Genomic DNA, 26,278 nt, shown 5'->3' on the forward strand with positions numbered 1-26,278 from the left:
AAGCCCTCCATTTCAGAAAGAACAAACATCCCATTCTCGCCTCCTATCAATTCTTCACATTGCAGGTTTTTTTTTTTTTTTTTTTTTTTTTTTTTTTTTTGTGTGTGTGTGTCTATATATGGTATAGAATGAAGAGTTTCCAATTCTGCAAGATCATTATTCCACAGTCTTTCTGTTAATAAAACAGGGTTATCTACATCTCCTAAAAAAGTGCTTAATTCTAAAAACCTCTTTATCATCAAATATGCACTTCCTTATCGCATTGCTTGATCAATAATTGCTCCTTTTCCTGCTCGCTTCCTAAGAATGGCATCAATTTTAGGAGTTCTTGCTGCTTACCTAAATTTACTAGCGAGATTTGTAACTAAATGAATCAGTTTAATCACTAGTGGCAGATATCACATCCATCCTCCTCCCTTATATTTATTTATTAATAGGTCAATAAAATAGAAAAATAACTATTTATTAATGTATACAATTCATAAATAAAAATAATAACTCAGCCTGTCATTAGTCGTTTTCAATTCATTTTAATTTCATTTCGAATTCAAACTGTCCAACGAAAACTGGAGTCGGAGTCGACCTGTTTTTAGCGACTCCAGCTCCGACTCCTTTTACCCTAAAATTTGCCGGACTCCGATTCCGACTCCACAGCTCTGGTTATAACGTGACCGATAATTAGAAAAAAATTATCAGTCAAGGTGTTATTTATAAAGGAGTTTGATGAACTTGATATTAAAAAAAAAAAAAAAAGCTCAAATAACGTTCATTAAAAAAGAAAACTGTTAATATAAAGGCCTGACTTATTTATTCTTAGAAAACGCAAAGTCCTTTTTAAATAACACCTGCATGCTTTTTTTCAGTTTGTCGCAATATTTATTCTTAAAGTAAACGATGTAAAAGTAAGCAAAACTGCAAACTTCAGATCTTGAAGAAGGGTTAAAAAAAAACTCATTAAATAATCCATACACATACTAATTGACCAAAACATTAGAAAAACCTCCTAACGGCATCTCAGTAACTCTTGTTTTAGGGTTCTCGATTTATGGCATAAATGTCAATCTAACATAACCCTACAGCAGACTTCACCGAGTGATAAAAGGATGCCGAATGAACAGCAATCCAGGCTTATTATAATACCAACTTCGGTCTAGATGTCAATCTCGGATTTAAATGAGTTTAGATTTCATATTATGGATATGTAAGTACTGCCATATTTGGATCTAACATGTTTATTAAAAAGCTATAACCTCAGTAATAATCAATAGCATTGCAATGTAATTAGCAATTATATCACCAACGATAAAATTATTATGAAGAGTTACACCCCAAAATAAATTACCAGCAGAAATACCAACAATATAAACAAACATTTATGCATTTGCGATGGCCCCTTGGGCTTTCAAAAAGGAACAAGTGGTTTTACGGCAGCAGACAAATAGGTTGCAGAGCGATAAACAAAGTCAGTTTGTTATAACAAACTGAGCACGTTCACTTAATCTTTCGGCTTAATTTCGGTTTCTCTAATTAGCCATAACAAACAACTTGTCGAACTGAGCTTCGCCAATGACAGATAGTATCATTCAAATCCTGTACAGTGTTAGTACTCTCTCAAATTACTTGAAGTTAATGCCTTTTGTAACGTCAGATGTAATTATTGCTTTCTAAATAGTCAAGGCATACCGTAGGGTGCTTTATTTTGTAAGGGAAAATATGAAATAATAATTCAAAATAAAATAATTTTTGCAGACTTTGCTTACTCCTCTAGTCTCAGGGATGTAAAAGATATATATGCCCAGTTTCAAGGATGTTGGATATTATATACAGGTTGCACACTTTGATCAGTTTTGTAAAAGTAGACAAAAAATACGATGTTAATTATTTTTATTGCAGAAATCATCAACTTAAAATAATATTAAAACTAGACATTAAGACGGTATTCCATATTGTCAGATACCATCCCATTATTTAACATAATAATCTGCTATTAAAATTCTTTTTAACTGATCATTCTTGAAACTGAAGCCGCTAAAAATAACCCCCAAAAAGAAGATTCTTATTTTCGTATCAGTCGTCCCACATGGATCTGATATTTTGTTCAATAATTCCTTACAGGGTTCGTTTGGGATTTAATCTATGAATCATGGATAGCCTGGAATGCATACGACTGTTTTTTAGCACCAAATATGGGTAAGCAATAAGGCTACTGAAATAAAATCAGCCCTTCTAGGAGGTGCGGAGATTATGAAAAGCTATCAGTTATCAATTAACATTTCTTGACAGAAAGCAGCGTTTAACGACTTCTCCAGGGCATTAAGGCACACAGAACTTGAACAGAACAACTTAAAATGATTAAACCATAGCCCATGCCACACATATATATTCACACCAAACTAGTATAGCAGATAATAGGTTCTAAGTTTATTTGAACACAAAACTCAGCGCCATTCCACACAAGTATAGTATTGTAGTTGTCATCATCAAACAAAGTGTAGCACTCCACAATTTGCAGTCAACAGTAGCAAACTAGTATTATTAAGTCTGCAGAGTGTACCATATTTTTCTGTAATCGCTGATGTATATGTCCATTTATATTATATTCATACATACATATATATGTGCAGAGACTCGCAAAAAAATCCCTGATATGGTTATTTTAAAGAATTCTAAGTTGTTGCATATTCATACGATTATTTTAAAGAATTATAAGAGTAAAGTACGATAGTTGCGCCTGCTACTTTCCACTCTTGCAGATTTCTTTGCTCCTGATGAAGAAGGACCAATACTTGTTTGCCCTCGAAATCGACAGAGTTATTAACTAAATCTATGCTAAACACAGGGTTGATGCTTCGCTAATTTTGTGTTTCACTTCGGCGTGTTTCTCATCTATTTTAATTCTAAGTTGTTGCATCCTCAGAGACAGAATGATTAATTTGTTTTGCCTTAGAAAAAAAAGTTCACCAAAACACCCAAATAGCTTTACCATTTTCATAAACTGCGACACACTTGCAGGAAACTGAGATGTTTGCCTATAAAAAGTTTGTTCATTTGATACATTCTATTCTGCTCAGGAAAGAGGTGGGTGAGAGTTCCAGATGTCGCTGCAAAAGATGAAAACAGTTTTGAGTAGAAGAAAAATAAGATTGACCGTAATAACAGCATGACGCTAATTTAGGACACTTTGCACTTACTGAAGAATTTTCTTTATTCCGTTAAGAATTTTCATAATAGCATTTCTGTATTTCTAATCATATGTTCCCAGGTACCAGTATATTTTTTGGTAATTCATCGTACAAATATGTACATGCATATATAAACATAAATTTGACTTTTATTAGATTACACAGAACATAATAGATAATAACGCATAGGCACTGAGACTTGAGAAGCTCAGTAGAGAATCTTCAATACAGGAATCTTTTGCTAATAACAACCCAATACGATCAATAAAAAAATATTGCCGTTCATATAACCAGTATATCATTAACATATTGTTGAACCCTCTGGTAATCAATGATTTTAACCAAGCAAGATATTACAGTTGCTGACAACAATAAAAAAAAAAAAAAAAAAAATTCAAAATAAGATGTTCAGCTTCAGCAGAACAGATAACGACGAAATTCCTGAAACGGGCTTTCCATACAACGATCGGACTTCCCGTTATATTATGGTCCTGCACAGTCACGTTTTATCATAGTTGGAAACCTTGAACTAAATCTTATTGTTGACTATTGTTTGACTGTCAGGAACATGACTAAAATGTCCCTCACATTTTATAAGATCACTAGATGAGTACAGAATGCTAACGACATATATATTTCGAAGGAACGAATAAATTTCCATATATTTTCACATGCGTATTTTTAGCATTCCTGCATGTTAAACAAGTATGCTTTTAATCAATAAAACGGTAATGAATTTTGGAAAATAATAATAGTCAATAAAACGGTTCTATAATTTCCTTAGCAACACAGCTATGATCAAAAGATTACCGAACGAATTCTGATGGAAATTGATAAATTAAAGTGAAATTTACCAAGGTATTCAATATTAGACACAAGCAATGAATGAACAAAGCTTTTCTATGATGACCATATCCACAAAAGACCAAATCCTTTGGAAAATTGAGCGGTCTCTTACAGAGGTTTCGCTATATTAATTTATTCCAGAAGAAAAATTACCACACAGACACAGAAAACAACAGCGACAGGAATAAAGAAATATGGAAAGGAAATTGAAGTAACAAGATTTTTATCACATTTTCCGGTTTTCCTAATAATTCACAAAATGTACATACAATTTTAAAAGTCATTTTGAAACTACGCAATTCTAGGAGGTTTCAAAACACGGAACGGATTAGTTGCATGAGATTTTCGAGGTTTTATACCATATATAATGTGAATACAGTTCAGTTTCTCTTACAAAATAGTTCTTCTCTAGGCTTTCACGAAGGCCTTCATTTCAAGGCAGATGGCCATAGTATGTTCTTCACAATTAATAACCATTAATTATTCTGTACTGTAAACTATACCATAATGCATAATCTGCGCAAATAAACACTTCATTCCTGAGGTAAAATGCTGCAAAATATTTTTATAACTTTATCAAAATGACTGACTTAAAACATAGAAATTCTTTAAACTAAAAGAATCTATTTGTGCATTTATAAGAGAAGGAATTTTTCTGCGAATGATTATTAAGTTAAATTGGTTCGTATTTACGTTATGCATGAGGAAAATGACAATACTACCGTGCAACCAGCTCGTTCAATATCTGAAGCCAAATCGAACTGCAGTTTCAGCAGTTTTTTACCAACTCGTAAACTAATGGCTTGAAAGTATGCTAGACTAAATGGTTAAGATCAATATAATTTTCAAAAAATGATATTACAAGCAAATAACCCTTTTAAGCCGCCAGGAAAATTCATAGAGCTGCGAAATCAGAGCAGTGTATATTCAATACTCACAAATACACTGAAATTTTCACGGAAATCAAATCTAAATCAATCACTACTGAAAGTAAGCAGCAGTTCTGAAAACATTAATAATGTTATTGGACATCATAAATAGTCTCCTATTCATACCTACGAACGCGAAATGCAATACGAAACATTTTCTAGAAACGCATTTCCCTAAACAACAGAGGTTTCCAAAAGTTAGAGACAAATTGAAAAATCGCGATAAATGGTTGGTTTTTTATTTATTTATTTATTTATTTATTTTTTTTAAATGACAGAAAACCTCGAGGGTTAGTATGCGCCAAACAAATGGTGAGTAAAATTCAAGACGCATAAACAAGTATCAAATGAATTGATAAAATGAACGTGAAATACTGATGAAGGCATGGAGAAATGACTTTAAAATGTCCAGGCAGAAATGACTGAAAAATGCTCTAACAACAGGTAGAGCAGAATAAAACGTAGTTCAAATTATACGGTAAAACGCGATAAATGGAGAAATGGTAGTCCGAAATTCTTGAAATCTGGATATGTTACAAATAAAAGTAAGCTGCATTGAGACGTATTATGTAAAAGATCGTTTTACGCAATAACGTAAATCTGCTATCGTTTTACGCAATAACGTAAATACAATATAGCTTAAAACCAGCTGTTTAGGAGGGAATCGCTTTCAAATGAGCAGTGGTATTTCAAACAATTTCGAAATAGCTAAAATGTAAAAATGAGTTTAAGGTGACATTTTCCAACAGAAGTGCATTGTAGAGTAATAAGACGATTAGAAGTATGTCAGCGACAGTCTGACATACAAGATAGATAAATGTCGACCGTTTCACCGTAAGTCGGTTGTGGAAGCAACATGTAACTAACTACTGTTTCAGCATCTCAGAAACCTACCAAGAGTTACCACATCTGCAGATGAAAGGTATTTGCGACTTTGTGCCCGTGCGTTGAGCGCCTATGACATCTACAATTAATGTAATAGCATAAGCCATTATCTTTTTTAATTTATCGTAAGAAATTCGCGCTTTTATCATTCGCAATATAAAACTGTAGGTGAATTTTGTAAATAGAATTATTTAAGCTATTATTCCCATTAAACTATATGATAATTAACTTTTATACTTTCAGTGCATTAATTATCAAATCCAGTTTAAATAACAGATGACAATACTTTTATATGTTTGCTCATATTTATATTAAAAAAATCTACTTTTTTCCTTAAATAAAGTCTTAATACATTAAAATTAGGCATCACTAAATAGTCACAGAATATATATTAAAAAAATTAATCTGATTTAGGTGGACGTTTGGCGTCTGTAATTAAGCGGCAATGCCTTTATTATAACTTGCAATTTATTTAACAAAAATTTCTAATCTAATTTAAAAAATCCTCCGTCATCTGTTTTCTTCTAAATAAGTATGAAAATAAAATTAACTGATTTTTCTCTTTTCTTTTTCTTATCGTCAGTAAGCCAATATTTTCTGTGCTCTCGTCAGTACTAATTTTTTGGATGGGAAAGGAGATATGGCGGAATAAGAATATTAATTTCTTTTTCTCGACGCAATAAATTCTTCATTATATAGTCCAACGACTTTTTCAAATTCAAAACCATAAGCATCATTTCTTCACAAGAATTTCATCTATGATTTAGTTTGCATACAAATATAAGTACTGCGTGAATTATTTAACTAATGTTAAACTTTGTTTCGTAAAAAAGAATTTTTATTCATTCAACAATATCGTGCTTCAACTCTTATATAAGAATGATATGTAACCAAACTGTCGGTAAAAATTAACTTCCTTTCTAAGAAATTTCGAGCTAAACCAATACACATGATAAAATTAATATGGTAAAAGCAACTTGTACATTAATAAATTCAATTTCATATTTCGTTTACAAATGCCTAAACTATATAGTATAATAATACTTCAAATGTTCAAAGCTTTTTTCCTACATGAAATTCATCTGACTTGAATCACGAGTTATGAGTTGAACCACACTGAGCAACTCATAAAACATTATACAGTAAACCCCAAGGGAACAATTCCGAAAAATTAAGAGTTCGAGGTTAAAACAATTCATGTTAAATGGAAACTAAAATTTTATTTTTGGAATAGTTTTTTCTGCACATCAACCATTTACAATATATATGTACAAACGTAATTACAACAGTACATTATTATGTGGTCGTATAAAAAAACACTACAGTACTACAATAATTGCTGTACTGTAACTTGAGAAATTGTACTGACTGATCATTTTCTGATGACACACTGCTGTACATTGCATTGTTGCAGACAGGAATGATAACGCGTGGTTAACTTCACGGCCAACCGGACTCATGTACTCCGTTTAACTAGCGGTCGATTTGGATGTTACAGGAAAACATTTTAAAGTGTCCAAGGCGTGTAACACTTCCTGGCGTGTGGGTGGAGTGATATTTTTCTTCTTTCTTCTGATGACATTTCTTGCATTTCAGACGCCTGCACTAACAAACTCCACAAAACTTACACCGGAGTTCGCTACATTTTTAATTAAGAATTATTTAAAGTTTAACATTAGCTGCACTAGCTAATTTTTCAAGAATCAAAAAGCACATCTGAACACAAAATTGCACTTGTTCATTGAAGCACAACGCTGATGCGATGATCGTGATTATGGAGCAATGTTATTCGCGCTGGCTCTGTTTTAAAGAAACCAGTGTAATCTGTGATGTTTTAATTAAACGGGACAGAATATTTCTGAACGCAGATCTAGCAGAGATGCAATAGGGACAAAAACACTTTAAAAGTTAAAAGTCTAATGATACAATGGTCTAAAAAACAGTTCGTAATTCGTGATAACCGAAATTCGTATTAATCGATAAAACTTACATGTATATCGGCTGTCGGGACCGATTTTTTTTCATGTTAAGTAAATTCGTGTTAAAGGGGATTTACTGTAATAGGAAGCTTTAATAATAAAGCCGTTGTGATAAACAGATATTTCTGAAACCGGAAATAAGAATTTCATGTTCAAATGATATACAACTGCTGTTAAACTCTATGCAAGTAAAACGAATTCATCAATATTACAGATAAACATAGTAAATGAAGCTAAATAGGAAACGAATTATTTTTCAGATTATCCACTTTGCTCTTTCGCAGTATAACTGCATAAAAGATTAACACTCAGTATGCCTGTATATAACGTCAGCAATAAACTACATTCGCATGGGTGGAGTACGACCGAAAAAGCAGATTGTTGCTGATTAACAGCGACAGTGAAAAATGGAGACGACAAGTTTTCTAAATAATATTCGTACCAGTAACGGTCATACAATTTCCGTAAACTTCAAATGAAAGGAAATTAATCTGTTCGAAGGGGAAAGAGATAAATAACTTTTCCACTGTGGGTTAACATGTCGTAATTTCTTAGTCGGAGAATTCGCCTTCCATAAATTCATATTGTTACGTGCGTATGGGTTCGTAATGCATTGAATACACATAGAACCGATGACTGCTTGGTAGACTTTATTTTCCCCAAAGAAACATATGGAACTTTCCACAAAAGTGTTCGTACAGCTCTTCTCAATATAAGAGCACAATCAGTAGTTACCACTTGAAATTACTAGGAATATTAAAAACAATGCAGTGCAAAGCGCATCTAAAGAGCGAAGCTCGCACGAAAATCTCTCAATACTCCGAAGTCTCCTATAAACTGAAAAACACTGAACTCAAAACTGACAACTGATGCTCTCTTCGGTCTTATATTCACCCTAGAGGGCAAGAAATTTTCAGTACCTTCCATTTCGCAAATTGACTGGAAGGCATATACGGTTAAAGTTGCATATAAAGGCCGGATACGGTTACAGTTACATATAGGGATCAATTACAGTTACACAGGGACAGGACCGAAATGTCACCAAATGGTCGTCAAGTTTGGCGAATTAAAATAGTCGTCCAAACCATCGCCAACTTGGCGATATCTCGCCCGTTTAGCGAGATAGCCATTTACCTTGATGTTACCTAGACTTGCCCCTGTCTAAAATTTTACAATATTTCTACAAAAGTTCTAATCAACATTTTTACTTTTGTTTAGTCTACATATTTGAGTAATTTTAAATGCGGGCATAAATAAAATTATAAATCAATCACTCTAACATGATTCAAGTCTTTATAGTGAAAAATATGCAATTAACATTAAAACGGCTTTCCATTTTTTGAAAGGATTTTCAAATAAACCCGAAGATTTCTAGGCATTCAGAGAATATCACTTTTAACAAAGAATCCTGATGAATTTCTTTAGTCAGTAATAAATTAATATAGGTAGCAGCAGTAGATTACATTTTGGAACAAGTGCAATTTTAGACATGCTTTGACTCATCGTTTCGAATAATTTTGCTAAATTCCTAGCAATGTGAAACCATGAGAAAGTTTATTTTTCCAGTAAATAAAGATAATTTATAAATATATGAAAAAATGAAGTCCTTGCATCATTTTCACATCTTATTAAAAATTCAAGCGCTTTCTCTAAGTAAGTTTAAAGTTTTCTTTTTCAATATTTTCTTAACACAAATGCGCATATTTATTCTACATACACGTTTCAAATATTATTATAATTATCTAATTATTATAAATAATATCTAATTAATCTAAATAATTATCTAATATAAAGTAACTAAAAGCAAAGTTCAAAAGAAATTAATCAAGAAAATTAAAAGATAACGCAGTAAAATGTTTCGCCAGTACAGAAAATGACGCAGATAAACATTACATTATTACAATTACGTTAAAACACCGGTTCTCAAACTGTTGTTACATTAAAATATTTTTAGTGGTACATATTTTTACACTCCTCCCCAAAAAAAATGTTAAATTGCGCCCTTTTAACATTTTGTTTTAATCTTTACTATTCAGAAACACATAATATTTTTCAAGGTTTTAAATTTTACGACTCTAGCTTTAATGTTGAAATGACGACTTTTCCCACTTCGAACAATTTTTCAACGTTTCGATTTTCAAGAATCGTAGCGGCACTCCATTATACTTATTTATATTTTATTATAAAGTAAAGTTTCATTTAAGAATATAATTAAATAATGTAAATTTAAAGGGCTTTATTCTTTAATTATATACACTCCATTTAAGATGCATCGATTTTTAATGGCGGAATGCTTTTATGGTGGTGCATATTTTTTGTTTCATATTTATGTGGTACACAATTTGACAAGTTTGAGAACCCCTGCGCTAAAACATTAAAGAGATCAAGAATAATGCTCTTAAACTAGCATAGGTTTTGTCTAATGAAAGTAAAGCAATATTTCCTAAACCCCTTTGTGTACGTTACATGTATTTTTGCTTCATAAAACAGCTGGACAAATCGTGGCATACTACAGTCTGCAGATATTATTCAACTGTAACTGTACAAGGTTCTTTCAGAAATATGGCAGGAATCAAAATTCGGTTATTAATGACATAAGTGAAACAGGATAGTCTAGATGCCATGGTAATATTCCATATCTGTTGTATTGAACCAACATATTTAATGAGACAAAGTACTACAGGGATATCTGACTCAAGTGTCATACCTTCATATAGGCCTTTTTAGAAGAAGGCAGGCACGTATGCTTCGGATTAGGTATAGGGGTAAAATCCTAGTATACGGTGCAGCCTCGGCGCGATTTTGAAAATTATCGCCAACACCAAAAATGATCCAAAGAACGTCTATATATATATATACTATACACTATATACTATGTGTGTATATACATAGTATATACACTATATATATATTCTTTGAATGACCTGTTTACTACTCATCGTATATGTCGCGTTTTTACTGCTCATCATAAAGTCGCCCAAAGTAGCCAAATCCCGTGTGCACTGGATAATAGGATTAAACCGGTATAGGAGTTACTCATATTCTTTGCTCAAGACCAGCAGTCTTCTATTATTCCTATTCAATAATATATAACCACAGACATGCCCCCAAAAGGAACAATAACCCCAAGAAATAATGTGAGTATATAGAGGGTGTTCACACATTTTTTGTAACGATTTTTCAAAGATTTATATGTAAACAAACCTTAGAATTTTATTCTCTAATGTGTACAAGTCTGATAGTCCTTTTGTTGAACTATTATATTACTTCTTGATTTCCAAGATAAAAGTCCTTTTCTTAAAACTTCAAGGTTGATTTTATGACACTCTTCCTTTACAATATTCATACTTAGGCTGATCACATTTGCAATAATTCTGAATTAAAATGCTACTGTTTTAATAACTTACAAACGGCATTTTCAGGACTCGTAGGAGATCGATCGTAGGAGCTGTTTCAAGGTCTCTGTGTTCAACTTTAAAGAGATTCGGGCAACTTATAAAAGGGATAACATTCATTTCAGTGAACAAGTCTAGCTCTTGGTTCTCAAGTATTTATTTGTCAAAAGTTTTCTCAGTATACGTAAATTATAAAGACTAGCTTCAACTGGTAGACGGCCGGTTCTTGAATTTAAATAAGCTAGGCCTTGAGATTTATAAAATTACCAGCACAGCCACTCAGATCTATTTTCAGAATACCTTAATGAATAGCAAGAAGAAAGATTTAATCATTATGTAAATAATATTATGAAAAAGAGATCCTAGTTAGAATATCCACATAATGAGAGTTTACTATTTAAACTTACAGCCGGGCAATCCTAGTAAACAGGGGTTCTCAACCAGAAGGACATTTCATAGTTTCAGGGGGGGATGCATCAGACTTTTATTTAGCCTGTTACGTATTTTTTGGTATTCGCCAACATTTTTTATATGTTTTGCTGTTTTGCTTATAAAACACGTAAGGAAATAATCTAAATCGAAATAAATGTGTACGTGTATTTTCAAGTTTTGGAAAGGAGGAGGGGATGATCTTCTAGAAATAGTGAAAGCGGTGCATGGGGCAAAAAATGTTGAGAACCACTGATCTAAAAAGTAACTTCAATGAAGCTTTTTATGCACTAAGTAATTGATAATTTTATGTGTACAGTAAATCTTTTGAGGCACCCACATCTGAAATCAACAAGTATTTCTTACAGCATAAATAAATATCTATACTGAATATCACCTCTCTAAGCAGACCACTTCCCCAGATGGCCAAAATTATTTGGAACAGTGAATGGTCAGATTGGAGAAGGTTCACTGTAAAAGCAAAATATGACCATTTTAAGCTCTATATGTTGTGTCTTGGCGTTAGGAAATCATTGACTTATTACATGTAAAGTGGCTATGCTATTTTTGTAAACAAGTGAGAGAGCAAAACCGGTGCCAGTGTTAACATCAAGCATAAATATATCCAAAAATATGTATAACGTTCAAGGTACCAATTTGCTTGCTGATCAATGTCATCAATAATGCAACTTTGGTAAGTATTTCTATTCGCGTTTTAAAGTTAAAAATGAAAATCATTTAACAATAAAATTAAACACTATCTGGAAAAAATTTTGCGATAACATATTAACACAAACAAAACTTTTTTGAAGGGGGGAGGGAAGATAATTTGTAGTGTACATTGAATAAGAGGCATCTAATGTTTTAATGTAACTGCAAATACATGTATCTTCATGACGTTCCTGTGTAAATGGCATGATTATAATGAGTTTGGTAACTCCAGTATCAGTATTTCATATAGGGAAGAAGCGGAGTTCATTTGAAAACTTGATGGTAGTAACAAATGTGCAAAGGTGTCGGACGTTCGGTGGTGCAATATAAAGAAAACTAAAATGCAGAAGGGAAAGGACTGTCATTTATATTCATCAAGTCACTATGCCTACGGTTTCCGTCTACCTGCCCCACTGCTGAAAGTCGAAGTTTGAATGTCTTCTCGATGATGTTAAAAATTCGAAATACAATGCTAGACTTGGATGCTCCTTCCACCTCACAAGTGTTTGTATGCAATAAAATCATGCTTTCTTCCACATATAATATATATACGAAGTAAATTATTCGCGATTACAGTAATTCCTTGTAGGAAGTAACGTAGTCGCGAAAAATTTCAGACGATTTTTTGCGTGACGTCTGTAGGTACGGTCAGAATCAAACTTTGTTTTTGTCAAAACGGATTGTGAAATGAATGTAGAAGGTTTTTAATTTGTACACGAGCCTGTTATAACATCTAGTTCTGCACTTTTCTTTTTATTGCAATCGGCAGAACCAAACGTATATCATATTAAGCCATTTTTTTTTTCCCGCAGTCGTCGTTCGTAGTCGCATTCCAGTTACAGAAGTGTTTTAAATGACGAAAATTTTCAAACTTAAATTTTAAAATGTCAAATTAAAAACAACAAAAATAACGAAAATAACGAAATCTAACTTTTAATTCGGTTTCCAGATTCCTATACTTGTATTTGGGAAAATTTTATACTCGTTATGAAAAAATAAAATCAGAAACTTGACTCCCGTACGACAAAAATTGACCGGGAAATTTAATTTTTAACTTGCCTTGAGAAATCGGCTAATTAAGTTAGAATAATTCGAGGAAATAAGTTTAAATGAAGTGCAGCAAGAAATGTGTTTAATTTAACAGGCTGTAGGAGGAAGTCATGTGTCCACATCAAATTTTTTTTTAATATAAGAGCGTATAATAAATAATATATACATTTTGTAATATAATATTTTAATAGCCTTTTCTTTATTCGCAAGTTAATGATATCGCTGGCATTGATAATTGCAGTAATTGGGAATCCGTATAAATATTAGAAATTTCAAAACAATGATAGATGATACAAATCATTGCAGCTTTCTAATAAAAATAATGATGTTCAGATGAACGCACAGAACTTTCTTTCGTTGAAAATGCGCTTATTCGGAATGAAATCGAATCCGAGTGGTCTAAAATGAACATCTTTTCAATAAGTGATTGCTAAAGTTTTTCTATAACTGTAATAATCTACATTAACATATAAAAAACGAATTAGAATGATTTAAAGTTAAAAATACAGTTTCCTTTGTCATGCATTCAGATTTCGAACTTTTCTAACGTAATTTTGACAAGGTAATTAAAAGGAACAAAACGCAGGTTAAACTAATTCATAAACTTACAGACGACTAAAGATTTACGTGCAGCTACGTGTAGCAACAGAACCATCGATCGCTATCATAATAGTGTATAACGCCCCGGATTCCCCGGCCTAAAAGAAAGGTCATTAACCAACCGTGACCTTGAAACCGGAATAAGGAAATTGTTCTGGAGTCCAAAAGACAGGTAACGGATCTTACGTTAGTGCTGGAGGCAAAGTAACGAGCAGACAGAGGAAAAAAAAAAAAAAAAAAAAAAAAAAAAACATAAATTTAAAAAGAAATCAAAAATGCCCAGTGAAAAAAAAAGACAACTTCACGAAGAGAAGGAAAAAAGAAGCGACGAGAGAAATCACGATATGTGTCAAGAGAACTTGAACTCGCAGAACTGCAATAACCAAGTGACCTAACAAACCAGGCGTTTGGTTTGTTCCAGGAAGTGGAACATAGGTAGCAGCGTGCGGATGACTTTTTGTCCACCAATTTTGGCTGCAGCTAAATGCTTACAACGGTATGCTTTGGCATGTGGTGATTGCTTAAATCCTTCTCCTTGTTTTGATTTTTTGAATTCCTCCTTCACCCAAGGAAACATTCCAGATTAAAACTATATGTTTCATTTTAAGTGTTTGTTACAGCGGATTTCCCATTATTCTAGTTGTCTTAACACAATACACAATTATACCACAATTTATTGAGATCATAAAGTAATTCATACGCTGCTCACATCAAAGAAAGCACCAATAAAAACTGAAAATAACAGGATGTTCAGAAGGAAAATGTGAATCATAAAAGGAAATTAAATGAATTTACAGTAACCTGAGATATGTCTCAAAATTTTCTTTTCAAGAAAGAGTTTAATAATTTTTAATAGAGAGGTTTAGTCCATTTTTATCATTTTATAATAGCATGTGTCTTCATTATAAACGCTGCCTAAATCGACTTTTTTAAAGGTAAACTATTTTTCTAAGGGAACTTTGAAAAGTAATCCAAGACAACAACATTGCGTTTTAAAAAAGTAGTGATCGCGATTCCGTCAGCTTAGGTTAGGTTGGCTGCAGATAACAGCATACGTGAGCTATCTATTTAAGAGGAGGAACATATTCGCAAAAGACTTTCTTAATGGAACTGGCTCTTATTCATGTTGCGCATGCAGAAAACCATGCAGCCAGAGAAAATGGGTCGAACTATCAGCATTTAGTGACTTTTGCCATTTGGCCTCTAGTGAGACAGTAACTCTGTCAGCAGCTTCAATTTCCTTGTTAGATCGAGTTAACCTCGCACCATTTTTGGACCAATATTTCCAATTAGTCATTCACTCGATCGTCTATATGTCACATGAATTTAAAAATTTCACCCCCTTTTCTAACAAAACGTAAATTTTCGTGATAAAAGCATAACAGTTAAAAATTTTAGTTTCTGGTTTAATTTAAAACCTGACACCTGATCTGATTTTATCACAGTTTCTGTATTAAAATTAAATCACAAAATAGGCTTCAAATCAGCCATTAAATTTCAATGCTAAAATTAACATTCCAAATTAAATACGTCTAAATCTTACTTCGTTTTACAGTCAAGGTTGCATGAATGGCCAGAATTTAAGAGTGGTAAAGATTGCACGGGCAGTAAAACGCCTAGTGCGTGTCCTGAGAAGAGTACGAAGTTCTTTATAATATATGCAAAAGATCCAATGCAATTTGAAAAACAGTATTCGACCAACCAAATGATAAACCTAAAACTGGAAACAGCGCTTAATGCTCTCTAGGGTGCACAAAAAAAAAAAAAAAAAAAAAAAAAAAAAAAAATAAAAATATGGACACTAAATGCTTGTACGGCCTATTAAATGATACCCTTTTTTGCTGTACTTCATTTAAACTTATTTCCCCGAATTTCATTAGTGATATATTTCTCATTCAATCAATTTAGTATTTCTCGCTTCGCGGCAAAGCAAGACTACATAAAAACTTAAAATATCTTCATTAAATATATTCAAATACAGAAAAATCTAAAACACCAAATACATTTAAAAAACAATTTTTACAATCAAAATATAGTTTTCTAAGCAAAATTAAGCAATTCGGCCAACGTGCAGAAAAGCATATCTTTTCGGTGCACACAAATTTAAAGTTAACTTCTTGCCCCACTGGGAAAAAGACACTGAAGTTGGTGCACCAACTAACCTTTCAGAGTTTCAAATGTAAACAAACAGCCGACACGTAAGTCTAGCGCGACTGTTAAATTGTTGATAATTCTGCAACTATTAACTAAAGGCATATAAAAACCTAAACCGGAAAGGTTAGTCGCCATAAGAAGGTTCACTATACTTTTATATAAAATGATGAAGTGTCACGGGAGGAAGGTATCTGTAACAATCTTTAAAGAATGAATCTGGGTTATTTACACTCATGTCTATAAATTAAGGATAATGCAAAATCAGGCAAAGGAATAGTTAGAAGCAAAACAAATTTGACATATTTGTAAAGCTTATTTATTAAACAAAAGGTAAAGAGCAAAAAAAAGATGCTATATGTTTGATAGTATTAAAAAATTAGCGATTTTTTCTGCCTGGAGAAAATTACAAAAAAAAAAAAAAAAACAATATTACATGGTTGGTATAATTGTTAATACATTATATGTCTTCCAGAAGATGCAATACAGTCCGTACAACGCCTAGGCATGCTGAATATCAAATTATCGATCTGATCTTGGGGGCTATTACACCACTCAAAAAGCAATGCTCTCCGAAGTTCCGGTAGACATGTAGCAGGAGGTTGACGGGCTGCAACTCGTCGGCCAAGCATGTCCCACACGTGCTGTACTGGATTCATGTCCGGTGAGAATGCTGGCCAGTCCATACGGGTGATATCCTCCGATTGAAGGCATTCGCTTACGATGTTTGCACGGTGAGGACAGGCGTTGTCATCCATAAACACAAATTGTGCGCCCATGGCGCCCCGAAACAAACGTACATGCTGTTCCAGAATGACGTCCCGATAGATTTGGCTTGTCAGGGTTTCAATTTGAACATGAAGGTCAGTTCTAGAACCCAGAAAAATTCCACCCCAAACGAGCACTCCTGCACCACCGTAACGGTGTCGTTCAATGATGTTTTGTTGGTGGTAACGGGTACCTGGAGCTCTCCACGAGAATCAGACTTCAAGCTAAACCTGGACTCGTCGGAAAACTTCACACAAGCCCACTGTTGCGGTGTCCACAATGCATGCTCTCTACTCCAGGCTAACCGAAGGCGACAGTGAGTTAGTAAGTGAAACGCATCTGACAGGTCTACGAGCATATAGACCAATCTGCCCTAAGCGTCTGTACACGGTCTGCCTTGAAATTGTCGTACCAGTGGCTGAAGAGAGCTGACAAGACAGGTCTGAGGCTGTGCTCCGCCTGTTTCTTTTGGCAGTAACTGCCAAATACCGGTCCTCATTCGGCGTTGTAACTCTGGGGTGACCTGTGCTGTAACGTCTACTCACATTACCATCATCTTGGAATCGTTGCCAAAGCCTGATAATTACACTCTGGGCAATTCCAAGATCGCCTGATACTTCCAGTTGGGTACGCCCACATTCCAGACGGCCGATAATTCTACCACGTAAAAAATCATCCAAATGCGTCCTTTGTGTCATAACTATTCGGTTATTGCACTGAAATGCTTATGAAGCGCCTGCGAAAAATTTTACTCCTTTGCCTGTATTCCTTATATATCACTCTCTTACACTCTCGTCATTGTGATGTACCATCGGTGTCATCTGGTTACTTCCTGAAATTTGCATATGATTGTTGAAGATGTGTGTAGTGATTTTACAGGTGATATATTTATTTTAGAATTCGATTTCGGCGTGACTCCGAATTATCCTTAATTTATGGACATGAGTGTAGATCAATAGTCTGGCAGCCCTCAAAGCAATTTCATGCATCTCCCGAAACCATTCCAATTATGTATTTGTAGCAAATCTTTCAATATTTTAGTAGTATTAAATCCGAGTTTACATATTTTCATTACTATGAAAACGTACCTGAATAACGTACAAGAAAATCTGTTAAGTGGAGCTAATTAATTTACAATGTATTATAAATCTCATTCAAATACGGATTTTATTAACTTTTATTTATCCTTGTTAAAAACACTAAATGTGCTCAGGTACGAACGTTTTCACTAAGAATGATAGCTATGTTTGAGAATTGATTTATGTGTGAACAGCTTACTATCATAGTTGAAAATTAATGAGGAAGAAGCCCGATGATCGATGTCCTTGCAATGCAGGATTTACATATAAGCTGCACAAGCTATAGCTTAGAGCCCCCACTTTCTTGGGGTTTTTTTGCCCCCACCCCAAGAAATCGGATACCTTAGCTTAGGTATTCGAAAAATCCCATTTGGCACTGACATATAATATCTGGACTTATAAAGGGCTGTATATCTCAAATAGCTTACGGCCTTATCAAGTCTAAATCCCGTCTTGATTAAAATTATTTCCAATATTTTTTTCCCAACGTTACTAAATTTATCGGAATTGAAACGCCATAAATTGTAAAGTTGTAAGAAATAAAAAACTTTATAATTTTTTACATATAAACATACACATTTTTATTTATGCGTCAAAGAAAAATTTATAAACAACTTGCTATTATTTATTCTCAAGTTTTGTCCCACTTGGAAAATTTTTTTTCTCAAGTCATAATTTGAAAAATTCTGATATAAAAGATAATTTATTTATTTTTAGTTTAAATTAAAGACAATAATTAATGATAATAATCAAATATGTTAGAATTATATCAGTCTGAAAATTTAATGTTTAGCTTATATAGCAATATATTTGAATTACAAATTGCAATTACTAAAAATGTCTTACAGGTACCAAAACGCAGATTTCAGACAGAAAATAAATACAAATTTGAATATTTTCCCTTTCCGACGTTATTATTAATATTTTGTATGTTATGATAAAATTTAAGTAAAATTTAAAACTTATTCAAAACATTTTTTTATCAAAAACAAAATTTCATTTCTTTTGGGGGGGGAAGGGAAGTTGGCCTTTCATGTTTTTAAACCATGTATTCGGATCGCACACAATCTGAATTTGAAACCACTGATTTAGATCACAGACGCGAGAGCTATTTGCTTATCTGGCTGGCGTTCATGTCAGACATGGGTAAAAACACAAAATTTTAAATGCAGTCTTTTTATCGAGATATGAGCCCGGCTCAATTATCAATGTTCAGCGGTTTTACTGATCGGCTGCTGGAATAGGAAACCACTTATATGAATGAATTGTCCACTAAAATTTAGCAAGCCATTAAACCTAACGCTAGTCCTGATTTTTCTGTTATCTCTGTGAATCCCTTTTGTAGAACAGATATTTCTTTGACAATTCAACAAAATCAATTTTTGTACACATACAATTCGCCTACAGTTTTAGGACGAAGTTCATAAAAAATTGAATGTTAAAGAGAACATTCTTAAATTTTAAATATGTAATCTATAAGTTTGTACAACGCTTAGTACATCTGAACGGCTACTTGACTCCTTCAAAAACACATTTTTTGGATTATTGTTTAAATCTCTTCAGAGCTGTTAAAACTACACCCTTTCACGTGAGACCATACTTCAGGAAAAATAAACTAGTTTGCAGGACCAAATCTGGTGAATATTGGAGGTGATGAGAATTGCGGCATATTTCTTTGCTAGAAATTGCTTAATGGGAATAGACTGACGTGACGGCAGAGAAACGAGGTACTCGATTGAGTTTGGCTCTATATTATCTTCAGAAAGTCTATTCATTAAGTCTTTAATGAAATAGGAAACTCACTCCTTTTCTTCAAGAAGAAATTTCTTGTAAATTACTTCTTTCCAATTAAATAAAGTCAGTAATATGATCTTCACTTAAGATTTCCGAAGCCTAAGATTATTTGGGGATTATGGGCTTTTCCAATCCAAGCAGATGACTGCTTTTTTGTCTCAGAATTATAAGCAAAACACCAAGATCCGAAACTTGTTACTTACCAACACATGCCAACTAAGTTTTTGAAAGGTATCGCACGATCAGAAACTTAAAATGCTTGTTTGATTTTATGCAGTTAATGAATAGCGTCATGGATAAAAAATCGAACTTCAAGAAATAAAATTTTATTTACGCAGTCAACTGTTTATCTTCGATCAGTTTGTTGCAAAGAAAAGGGTAACTATTCTTAATCATCCCTTTACAAGTCAGACTGGAAATCAATGAACTATTTTTCCTTCCTTGCAGCAAAATCTTTCCTTCAAAGGGCACCTTTTGACGTGAAAAATTTATGTAACGTAACGAGGAAGTGAAAGAGTATTCTAACAACTGGGGATTCCTGAAAAAAGCATCCAGTTAGAGGTGAATAATAATAGATATATTGTGTTGAAAAAAAAAAAAAAAAAAAAAAAAAAAAAAATTGCATGTAAAAAGCTTTTACATATAAAAGTTTTTTCTTCAAATTAAAATTTTTAATCATAAATTTGGAATTGAAATTTTGTAGACGCACAGTATATGACGGAGGGAAGACGAATCATGATCATATTAACTTTCGAATGTCCCCGTTAGATTTTAATACATTATTCAAGTCTGAATTTATTTCCCGCAGTTCTGCATGGCGTTCTTTCTAGGAAGATGGTAAATAAGATGATGAAATCAATTGCTAGAGTATCTAACTTTATTAACTGTTTGATAACAATGGCGATAGGTCTATTTACGATTTAATTCTTGGAAAATGATTTACCAAGTAAAACTAATAGGATGCCTTCATAACACTGCCGTCATCTTTATGGAAATCGGCCAATGTTCTCCAAGACAGAAAACTTTAAAAGATGCCGCATATCCTTATGAAGATTAGTTTTGAAGAAAGTAAATTTCAGTGTATGCATTATTGTATCGGGACAACGCTATGCAAATTAGACGTTCGTTTGCTTTATTAATCAGAATGGAAAAATAAAACTTTATTTGGTTAGCAGTGCCTTAGAATAAAAGTGCTCCACGCTCGCGAAGCCCAGTTTTCTTCAAGTTAAAATTTAATCTTCATAATGAAGCGGACAATGGCAGAGCATTCTTGTAATGGTTTTTTATTTTGGACAGCAGCAGTCGATTTGTAAAAGATACCCGCACCATTATGAAGCGGCCCCAAGACATAAGTTGCAAAGTGAATAAATAACAGAAAAAAATTTCAATTTATTATTTATCAGCTTTCTTTTTATTGACCTTTTAAGAAAGCAGCAAGGTATAAAACAATACGTACGAGTCATTTCAGAAACTTCTCGCTCATCTCCATGAAAAATCGCGAAGGCTTTCTGATCGTCATAGAATAAAAATAACTTTGCTTTTCGGTATTAATATTTCCATTTTATCCCTATGTTGGGAACAACCAATCAAATGTGGGATGGCACTAGATATACAACCCTCGGGTCCTTTGTTGAAAGTGAGTAATCCAATATGCAGTTCACTGGGAGCACATTAAATTTACCAAACACAAATCAGATTTATTCAAAACAGAACTTCTAGATATATAACGGAATAATTCATTATAAATTCCTTTAAGAAAATCTACGTACATCGACAAAGAATTTTGAGGTCGTTCCAAGCACACGATTAAATTTATAGTGAAACTAACAGTTTTAATTTAATTTCCATATCCTTTAAACAGAGAAAACGATTCAAATATTAAGTGAAATTTTCCTTAAACTAAAAAAGAAAAGAAGGGCGGATGACAATTAAAAGAGTGAAAGGAGTTAAATTTTATGGAATGTTGAACAAGCATTTAAATTCTTCATAGAAATTAATGAACAATAAATCTAAAATTAATAATAATATGTCTTTCTAAGAATATAGAATATAATACTGCGAAAAAACAAGAAAAGGAATTATTCACAAAATAAATTATTCTGATCTTTAAGTAAATCAGTATCTTAAGTACCTTTAAGCATATTTAGCTTTTTGTAAATTTTTTTTTTTTTTAAGTGCATTTGAAGTGCGCATTTAATTGGTACAATATACACAACCATACTTTAAAAACATACATTTTAATTCTACGAATGGAAATAGGGAATCATTTATACATTTATTATAAAAGTTTGAGCTAACAAGTGAATAATTAATAATCTAAAATAGTTTCAAAATTTCTTAAGAGAAATGCAACACACTATATGTTTATTTGTTTGAATGCCTCACGTTACCTAAAAACAAAGTTAATATGAACCAATTTCCTTAAAATTTCTCAACGGCTGCACTCCTTCTTAAGTAGATAACCCTAGCGATCTTTACAATAATCAGTTTTCTTTCGATAATGACAAATGCCACAGTGATCTCTTACATGTAAGTTACATGAACATAGCATCATATGATTTAAATTTAGACTACTGAACACAATTATTGGCCAATACAATCTCGAATTCATAACTTGGAAATAAAGTGTATTTAACCCTTCATTGTTTTTCTCTTTTAACTTAACAATAAGAGAAGACCATCACGTTCAAATTAAATTTGAGAAAGAACAAACAAGCAGTTACTTTAGTACGCGAATAATTCAATCCAACCATCCAATACATTTTTTCCACGTGAACGCACTAATGAGAACAAGCAACGGATTTCCTACAATCGTATATGTCAGCCCACAGCATTTGCTTTATACCAACCACGCAATTTGCGGCACCACCACGGCATGTCGCATGACCCGGGTTTGCCGGGATAAACAAATAGAACGTAACCATCTGGAAAAAGTAAAAATGAAACAGAACAAAAACTTTTCTAAGAAATATTTGCGGTTCTGTTTGCACGAAACACCTCCAGACATCCAATAGGTTGAACTTCCTCATCTATTGTTAAACAATCGGCTGTCAAGATTTTTCTTTTTTATGCAGAGAGGAGCAAAACGAAATCACTCAAAAAAGTCTGGAAAAAACATTCATTAGTCGGAACACAGTCACACACACCCAGACACCAGTCAAGCGCTAGAAACAATGCGTTCACAAGAGGATTTCCCATAATCCTCATATAATACATTTAGATGGCATGCACTTTTGCTATCTCAGACAAGTCTCAGTTGGTATTACGTGAAAGACGATATTCGTGTGGCCCGAATAACCATGGAAGCGAAAAACATTCGGGAACTGGAAGGACGTCTTCCACATTATATTATAGCTAAGGCACAGATGCCCCTTTTAATTTTTTAGAAAAGACACAAATCGGTACTTTTCCGTTTCGCCCGCGCAAATCTCGCCAAGCAGACTTTGTTAGCGACAACATATAGTATACACATAAAAAATGTTAACAAATATTAGTTCTAAGAATTTTTTATTTTAAAGGCATAATCATTTTAATATGGTTTAAAATTTTGTAAAAAGCCAATAAATAAAGACAATAAATTTGTAAAAAGACATTGATTTAAGAATTTACTATGCTTTCATGGTTCAACAACCTGATTCGCAGTTTGTATCACGTGACCCCAAGTGATCTTATCTTACGTAAACTACGCTACAAAAATCTAATTCTCTCAGTAATTATCTACATTAATTTCAAGTTAAATCTTAAATTAAATCTTATGGAATATAAGTTTAAATGCACGAATTATTTCAATTCGTACAAATAGCTTACTCAGAAATTATGTAAAACCGCAGTGCATTACTTCGCTAGTGCATTCTCATTAGATTTGATGAATTTAACCCTTGATTTTGCCTTTTCTATATTTTCACCTTCGAGTGAGTGGTGTGATTGCATCCTAATTAATTACTGCGAATGGTCTTAGGGCATAATAATAATATGGAACTAGTAAAAATTCTATGTAATTGCATGATAGTATTGAAAGAAACAATCAATCCGATAAGAAATGGCCCCGACTTGTTTTGAAAATGAAGAATAAAGGTTACCACCAAAGATATTCCGTTTGGCATCAGTTGCACCATTACTGGCGGCTTTATCGTTTGCACCGGCAAAACGGAAAAGTACCCACAAATCGCATAAATACTTAAGTTTACATATATCGACATACATGTTTTCAATAAAACGACAAACTTTCATTTTTCCAAATGCGAGTTGCTACTCAGATTACAACGAAAATATCGCTAAAATAATTAATTTTTTCAATTTACACGTTTGATGTAGACTACTTAAATATGAAGCAGACATGTATCATGGAAGAAAGTCAAAGATTTTGAAAAGGAAAAGTATATGAAATGTTAGTTTGAAATTCCAATCCGTATTCTGGTAATTGAAAGTCAATCCTTGATTTCAAATTGTTTATCTAGTTAGCTTTTGAACTCTGCCGCAAACTTGAAACTGTAAATAATAATAGTATACTGTTTTTCCTATGAATTAGCAAAAACTATTTAGCTATATTTCATCTCAAAGTTCATGTTCCTTACTTCCAAAATTAAACAATAATCAAAATATTTCATTGAATATTTTCTCTCCTTTTTGACAAGAGATTATAAAAATGCTCTTAGAACTCCTACCTTTAATTTTCAGTTACAAATGAGAAATCTAATTTTAATTTGTGAACAAAATTAAACGTACATTCTTGATCACAGCAAAAGTAATTTTAACAATTGTAAGAGGTCGTTCCTTCCAATGTTTCACTGAATCTTGTTTGTGATAAGACTGCCCCATAATTTCATAAATAATGTATTTTATGAAAGTGATAATGAAAGTTTTAATAAATGAGGAGAGTGAGAACTATAATGATGGCTATAGTGAATTACAAGATGAAAATTTCGAAGACAATAGCGAACTAGAGAGTAATGATGAAAGTGAAATATTACCAGGATTTCAAAGGTGCACCAAACGCTTATCGAGCAGTTATAGTGAATGTTCCAGTTAAGAATTACCAGGGGAATGGATTTAGAAGGAAAAAGAGAAACTCCCTGATATAGAATGATTTTGTGTATTACCTGAGATATATTCTAAGCGTCTGTGTAGATTAGGTGATAATCCCAAGGTTTAAATTTGAAGGATTATTTTCTTTTTGTTTCTTTTATGAATTTAGATTTGATTTTCAATTCCTATGTATATCATATCGCTCAAATAAATGGATTCTCAGACAAAATCCTTTATATACTATTCTGCACATCAGCAAATTAAATTCCACTCCAAACGCAAGAAGTTTTTTCAAATAAGTCTGTACCTAAGGGGTTAAAATACCTTTTATCAGATAAAAATCTTTTAAGATATAAGAGTAAAAATTAAATTGAAAATTTTATTAGATAAGTAGCTTTTATAACTTACAGAAGAATGTAAACTACAGGAATATTTATTTACATTATAAATGAACAAGTTAAAATTTCTGTTTAAATATTTTCCACTTCAAAAAACAAATATTTATAATAAAATATGAAAATAAACGCTCTTAATTATATGCTTGGGTGTTAATAATATTATGCTATCTCTTTTTAAGCTCTTATTGGCGAATACGCCATCTCCACCTCATAAAAAAAGTAATAATGACTTGTATGTGTGAAGAATGTTGCAAAAATAAGGAAAGCATATAGACTTAAATATGAGATAAAATAAAAGAAAACAAGTTTCTCCACAAATTAAATTTAAGCAGATTTTGATATGCTAACAATTTCATAAATCTCCCAATAAAATTTTAAGTTATATAAAGTAAGTCTTCAAGAAAGTGCAGAAATTGCTATGAATATATGGGTATCAAAATAACAAATTTTGTAAATAAACATTTTTTGTTTACATACCTTGCCATAATTAGACACATACATTTAAAACTTCTTTTATATTAAATTCTAAAAATGACCCTGTGCATCAGTAACTAAATTTGTTTTTGCATATTCAAGCACTTTTTTCTTTAACTGATTAGTAGTTATAAAAATAACTAAGAACAAACTTTCAAGAAAATAAATCTAAACAAAATTATGTATACTTCTAAGCATAAAAATACATAATTACGCTGAAAAATAAGGCCTGCAGTTGAAAGCTCCACAGTTAATAATTTCATATGATAATTAAATCAGGCATTCTGACTGAATGTCTTGAAATGTTACAATATACATTGATGAAAATACAAACTTTGTGTGAAAACTGACTAATGCATAAAAGCAGGATGTCCACTTACAGTAAAATTTTACACTGTTGATAACTATGTTAATGGTGACATGTAACATTAAAATAATTGACAGAAATAATTTTGTAAAGGCCACATTTTTTTTAATGACATCATATTGACCTGAAACAGCTTATTTTATGAACCCAACACTGCAAATATTTTCCCCTATATTTATTATTTGGTGTAAATATAGTTAATAGTATATGGTGTCA

General features: G+C 32.5%; 1 protein-coding gene across 2 annotated transcripts in view; it reads right to left on the bottom strand.

Moving 5' to 3' along the window:
* Nucleotides 1–26,278, bottom strand: part of qless (decaprenyl diphosphate synthase subunit 1 qless) — an 83,097-nt gene that overhangs the window by 46,849 nt on the left and 9,970 nt on the right. The window contains exon 2 of one of the 2 annotated variants that reach the window (XM_035361363.2): nucleotides 2,984–3,101. The exons of the other annotated variant lie outside the window; for it this stretch is intronic. Within the exon in view, the coding sequence (XP_035217254.1) occupies nucleotides 2,984–2,992 (9 nt within the window). The 5' untranslated portion in view covers nucleotides 2,993–3,101. The remainder of the gene's footprint in view (nucleotides 1–2,983; nucleotides 3,102–26,278) is intronic. 2 annotated transcript variants of the gene reach the window in all.

This window comes from Stegodyphus dumicola, chromosome 12, assembly GCF_044657685.1.
Source record: "Stegodyphus dumicola isolate Sdum_Otavi_A_Nest chromosome 12, ASM4465768v1".
NCBI classification, from domain to species: Eukaryota; Metazoa; Arthropoda; class Arachnida; order Araneae; family Eresidae; genus Stegodyphus; species Stegodyphus dumicola.